This window comes from Seriola lalandi, unplaced genomic scaffold (assembly GCF_002814215.2).
Source record: "Seriola lalandi dorsalis isolate HSWRI2012SDOR001 ecotype SW California unplaced genomic scaffold, Sedor1 jcf7180002054736, whole genome shotgun sequence".
In the NCBI taxonomy this organism is placed as follows: domain Eukaryota; kingdom Metazoa; phylum Chordata; class Actinopteri; order Carangiformes; family Carangidae; genus Seriola; species Seriola lalandi.
In genome coordinates this window covers 2711396-2717796 of record NW_019525289.1, presented here as the reverse complement: position 1 = coordinate 2717796, position 6401 = coordinate 2711396, and the positions used below count along the sequence as shown (strand labels likewise).

Below are 6401 nucleotides of genomic sequence, written 5' to 3'. Positions count from 1 at the left end.
TGTTACTGTCAGACATTTTGGCATTTAGGTAGAAGGAGTGTAGTGTCCATACCACACACCTGTGGTCAGAGAACTGAGTTATTCAAGATTACTGTAGAATGACACTGCTTGCTACAATCAGTGAAATAATGATCATTAAGAGGTTCAAATTCACTGATCAAATAAAGGAAGTCAGTTTTCTGTTATACAGGTTTCTACTCACTAGTTTTTCTATGGAAAAATATAAATGTAGGCAACAGCAGCTCCTCTCACACTGGACTAGACGTACCTGCCACATGTGGCCACCTCTCCTTCTACATTTCCATGAAGTACAATTTAGCATCATACATTTATTTCAATATCTGCCTGACTTACAATAAATCCCTTATTTGTTTGTGTCAGATCACGTGGCTGTAACAGTTTTCTATCTTACTGGGAGAAACAAAGTTTATCCAACAAGTTCACCATATTTTGTACATTTTATTTCTGTTCTTCTTCGAGCTGTGTTTCCTGTAGGGTGCTTTCCAAATAAAGTTTAATAAAGTTCATCTTTATCCTTTTTTATTACTTTTGGGTATATGTTCCCATTTTACAATTTTTATACTCCAGGATTCTTGTTTTTTCTGCTTGACAGCTATTACTACATTTCATTTTCTTATAATATAGCTTCTTCCTCACCTCCACTCCCTTAGTCTCATTTCATGTCTTTTACATGATGTTTGAGTGTTGAAATTCAACAACCAGAATTTAAAGATAAAAGGAGGCAATCCAAAACTTGAAATATTAGTAGAAAAAAATAGGTTTTACCTTCAATCTGACACGAACACACCAGTAAAACAGCATATATCAATAAAATACGTCCCATTCTGACACTTACTCCACTCGAAACTAAATTATATGAGGAAGTGAAGTTCCCTCCACCAACTTCCTATATCGTGCCCTACACCAACACCCATCTTCAACAGAATTATTCACCCACAAGCACAGAAACAGCTATATATCATTTTTTTTATCAGAGATTATTTAAAATATATTGTGGTATTTCTATTGTGTTTCAACAAAGAGGACTAACTAGTTATGTTAACTGTACCTGTCACCTCACATGTCGGGGGGGGGGGGTTGATGGCAGCACTTTCAGAGAATCTCTTTACAGTTTACTTTACAGCGGAGCATGGATATGAAATTCATGAAATTTAAACATTAACCGACATAAGAAGTTCTTGCTTAAAGGTTAGGGCTGTTTTTGCAGCATGCATTTTATTTTTGTTGATGACGAACTTGGAGCACATTTACCAACCAGTGTCTGTGGCCACAAAGGCGCAGCCTCACTACAGTCTGCTCAGCCTTTTGTCACAGACGTCCAGAGCTGCAATGATGAAGCAACGTCCACTGAGTAAGGTATGTTACCTTTTCTTTTTCTGCCTCAAAGTGTCAAAATGTTCACAAACGTTGTACAATTCTCCCTGTCAAGAAAGTGAAAAATAATTGTGAATCTTTCTCCAGTTGAGTTTTATGTGGTTTAGAAGTTTTATAACAAAGTCAGAATCAAGATTTTTTTTTTTAAATAAAACCAATCTTTAAATTCACTGTTTTTGTTGTTTGTGCCAAACTGTTGCAAAGACACTAAGAACTACGTTGTTTTTCAGAACCTGAAATTCATGAGAGGCTGCAGAGCAAGAAGAGCGGGAAGATGTTCAAAACGAAGGCAACATCAGTGAATCTGCATGTCTGCACACTCATCAAGAAACTCAGTGACTTCAAGTGGGACTGTGTTTGATCTGTCACACACAAACACACACACGCTTGTACTCACTCACTCACTAGTAGTAGTAACAGTAGCAGTAGCAGTAATAGTACTATAGTAACATTCTTTAATGATCATTAAATACAAAAAAAAACAAAAGGTACATACTGTAAATATACAGTCATTTATTGACAAAATTGTGACCAGCATTGTGATGTAAATTTACAAGAAAACAGTGAAGAACTGCAAATGTATTTCTAGTAATAAAATGCAGAACTTAGCATGCAAACCTGCTGCACGTTAATGACTGCACATTTACAGTGAAAAGTCTTAAAATGTGGATGGATGGATGATAGATGGATGGATGGATGGAAGGATGGATGGATGGATGGATGGATGGATGGATGGATGGATGGATGGATGGATGGATGGATGAACAAAACATAGGAATATAACAAGGGAGATCTGTGTTCTTATCCCAAAGATTGTCTAATGGTCAAATCACAATCTTTTCCTAAACCTAGTGATCAAGCCATGACCTCTTGGTTCAGTCTGATGGTTTATTACTGTAAGCTAACCATGACAACCGAGCCCGCCGACTTATAGGGCGCTATATCAGCATCTCAAAACACACAATGAACAAATAATTATTTATTTTTTATATACGATTGATTTATTTTGTGATAGCGCACACACACTCACACACACACACACACAAACACACTCATACACACACACACATGTATTTACATATATACACACACACACATATATATGTACCCTGGCTGAGCCAAAATGCAGTCTAAGCATCCAGCGGTATAGTCCTATATCATCGTTTCATCAGCTCTAGGCGTTGTTTTCTTGGGGGGGGGTCTGGGGTTGGACTTGTTAGCTCTGTTAACTTCAGCATACACAGTCTCTGGCAAGTTGGTGGTTTTGGTCTTAGTGGATTCCACAGGTGTGCTGTGAAACTTCACCAACGCATAGGTGGAGGTTGGAGAACAACCTGGAGCATCTTCTGTAGGACTCTGACTCTGAGTTTGTGCTGGACTGATGCTCTAGGAAGAAAAATCACACAGTCTTGTTAGAAAACACATAAATCCAAACCTCCACGTTTGGGTAGATATAAACAGCAACATGTACATGTGTCAGGTGCTGCAGGAACACACAGCAGGATCAGCGACAGCAGACTGGGTGAAGCAGTTAGTGTAGCAAGGAGGCGGATGGATTTCAGATAGACTGCCTTGTCCTGAATATACAGTTGGAGTTAAAGTGGATAAATTAAGGGTGGATTTCTGTTGCACTTGAACTAACACAAAGCTCTTAATTTTGAACTCATTTCTTTTTTTCACCTCCTCCTTAAAATCAGGTTTCCATCATTAAATTATTCACAATGTGAAATTCTGTTCCTCAGTTTGACTGGCAAAGTTGGACGAGATTTTTTTAAAACAAAACTTGACGCTTACCTGAGGAACTTCATATACTGTATTTTGGCGGTTCTTTCTTCTACCTGTAGGTCAGTCATAAAAACATATGTTGATTTCCTTAAAATGTAAGTTTCCCTCAGAAGTTAAAGTCTCTTGTTTTTCCTCATTCCTTTTTTTCTTCTCTTTTTTAATAAAGAAAAGAAATATTTAGAGCAGTCAAAGTGATTTTCATTGTTTTTTGGAAACGTGCAAAATGTCTTCCCTGTGAGTCTGCTCATTTCTGTGACAAGGATGCCAGGTCAGCAACTTGTTTTTGAAGCTTGTATCGTGTGTAGTATAGTGTGTGTTTGTTGGTAGAGGCTGAGAAGAAGCACAGCGGCCTGATATAATGCTATCACACCACTCAGCATCTGAAATGACTGACCTTCACTTTCTCTGGTGCGTTTTTGAACTGTTCAAACTGCCTCAGCCCATGAGCTACTGTCACTATGTTAGTAAAGCCACTTTTTCAAAGACAGGATCAGCACAGGATTTTTACATTGACTCATCTGGTTTTTATCCAAAGTGACTTACAGGTGAGGGACAACACTAAAGCTTCAGTGCAGCAGGAAACCAAGTACTACATCTGTGCAGTACCTCAAAGTGCAACAAGATCAGGTAAACGAGTGCACCGAAAGTGTACGTGCTAGTTAGGCCTGTTAGGGTGTCAGAGGAGGAGGAGGTGTTCTCCGTAGAGATGAGTCAAAGAGATTCTTGAAGATAGAGAGGGATGCACCTGCTCTGATACTTTTCATTTTACTAATTCATTTAACTGTTCAGTAAACATTCAAATCAATTTCTGACTAATTACGTCCCTAAATGGTTTTTAAAACCTTCATATTATTGAATTTTATTAAATATTTTTGGTCTAAAGGTAAGGAAAGGAAATGTGTAGTGGAATGAAAGTTAAATGAATCTGACATTATTTAGTATTAATAAACAAACAATGGTGCTCTAAAGCTAGAAACACCATCCTGATTCAGGTGAGTAAGATTTATTCAGGCAGCAGACGGGTGTGTAAAATTTAAGATGGAAAGAGTTTAGAAAAGAAGGGAAAGATAAACTGTCAAATGCTCATCAAGCTGACACATCATTAAACCCACGTCTATCTTACTCTCAGGTTCAGTGCATCTGTCATTTAAAGAAATATGCTATTCATGAAAATGTTATTTATTAGTAGTAACCTTTTTGTTACTCAATAACAATTCAATCAGTGACCACACTGGGGTCAGGAGTTAGCTTTTTTCAGCTTGTAAAAGGAGGCATTACAGAACTCAAAATGATCACCTAAAAAATGTTTAATGTAAATCACCTAAACCACTTTTTTCAGACTTAAGAAAGTCACTTTTACACAGCAGATCTATGTAGAAAAAATATATATGAATTTTAACTGGACTTGAATCATTCTGATTCTGATGCCTAATATAGAGGTTTGGGGTATGAAGATTATGCTCTGCTGCAATGCTGGATTTCCATGTATTGGCTAAATAATAACCAGATTTTTACTGCATTATTCTTTTCACACTGAGACTTACATGTTATGTAAAGGACAGAGCAAAGGATAACAACCACAATCCCAGCAGTAGTGCCAATCACAATACTCCTGGCTGCATTAGAAACTGTAAAGAAAAAACAAGAACTTTATCAGAGATGTCGACACAGTGCATGATTGCAGTTTTAATTTCACAGTCTCTTATCGTTTACATCTTTCAGTCTTACCACCAGTCTTTAGAGGGCAGATATTCCGAATGTTTGTCATGTTCTGTCTCTCCGAGCTGACCTGGTTGCTATGGTTACAGATGATTGAGTCCTTCAACAGGTGGACATGGAGAGAAGCACCAGAGGATTGTGACCTTTGACCTCTCTCCTCCCTCCTGACTGCAGGTGTTGGTGTCACATGTAAAGGTGCTGTTGATGTGATGTGAGTCTTGTGTGCTGCAGGTCACAGTGAGGCTACAGGAGTCTGAGCTGCTGGACACAGAGTCTACTGTCATGGCAACTGGAGACACTGGATCTGAGGGGGAAAGTTTACATGAAGCGTTTTAGAAACATGGCAGCAGATTGTCTCTGTCAGTGTCTCTGTCAGTGGATGTTAACAAACCTACCTTGAACTGTGACGCTGTATCCAGCTGGTGTTTTATCTCCTTGAGTCCCTGTCACTCGTGCAGTATAAACTCCACTGTCTGCCTCTTGTAGATTCTTCAGTTTCACAGAGAAATTTTTCACAGAAGCCTCAACCCTTCCAGTGTAAACATCAGAGACAATTGGTTCTCTACCAGGTGGAAATGAAACTAAAGTGTTACTTCCATTGACTTTCCATTGAAAAATAAAAAAATCCTCAGGTACATCAGGTTTCATGACCTCCAGCAGTAAATCCTTCCCCTTCTGCACAAATACAGGACTCACAGCACTGGAGCCTGTAAAACAACAAACACATGATACAACAGAAATCACAGACAGTACATGGTTCTTTGGTAAATACTGAATGCTACTCCATTTCTATTCTTCATGTCTGACACTTCAGTTGAAAATGATGAAGCATCTTCATCTGATCATGGTTAAATAAGGGTTGGGAAATGTAGAGGAGTGTAACAGGTGAAACTGACCCTGATGACAGTAACATGTTACTCATACTCTTTATTTTTCTTTTCACCACTGCAGAGTCTGTCCATTCAATTCTGTCTTCTGAAAAAACTCTCTCACCGACATTACTGTTGTTACTTACTTGTTTATACATTCATTTCAGAAAGGAATGAATAAATGGTTGTCTCATTTATGTTTTTGTTGCAGAGTACATATTTCTAGCAGAGTGCCACATGAGATCTGTTGTAGATGAATTGAATACTTAATTTGTACATACATATATACTATATGTACATAAGTACTAAGCATTTGCACATTCATGCATACTATTATGCATATACATACATATATACATGCATATACACAAGGAGTTTTTTAAATCGAAAACAACTGGACTAGGTTATTTGATGATGTCATCATCATCCTTGTGAACGCCCACAAGAGGTTAAATACCTGGGTCTCCACACCAGAAAGTAGGACCAGTCCTAGCCTGGTCAGATGCGTACATGAACTGATGAAGCCTCTTGGATGAGAGGTGAAACGTCTTCCCAGACAAATAACCTAGTCCAGTTGTTTTCGATTTAAAAAACTCCTTTAGGATACTATGACCTGGACAAATGAGAATATAC

The 6401-nt window shown here is 38.1% G+C and overlaps 1 protein-coding gene and 1 pseudogene across 2 annotated transcripts in view; both read right to left on the bottom strand.

Moving 5' to 3' along the window:
- The window catches only part of LOC111668460 (uncharacterized), a 9949-nt gene extending 8498 nt beyond the window's left edge, over positions 1–1451 (bottom strand). Inside the window, exon 1 of the mRNA XM_023424539.2 lies at positions 787–1451. Within this exon, the coding sequence (XP_023280307.1) occupies positions 787–844 (58 nt within the window). The 5' untranslated portion in view covers positions 845–1451. The remainder of the gene's footprint in view (positions 1–786) is intronic.
- A 437-nt stretch (positions 1452–1888) lies between these two features.
- The window catches only part of LOC147818073 (uncharacterized), an 8362-nt pseudogene continuing 3849 nt past the window's right edge, over positions 1889–6401 (bottom strand). Inside the window, exons 2-6 of the transcript XR_015438352.1 lie at positions 5295–5606; positions 4909–5203; positions 4725–4808; positions 3190–3233; positions 1889–2781 (exon numbers count right to left, since the gene is read on the bottom strand). The product of XR_015438352.1 is annotated as an uncharacterized LOC147818073 (transcript). The remainder of the gene's footprint in view (positions 2782–3189; positions 3234–4724; positions 4809–4908; positions 5204–5294; positions 5607–6401) is intronic.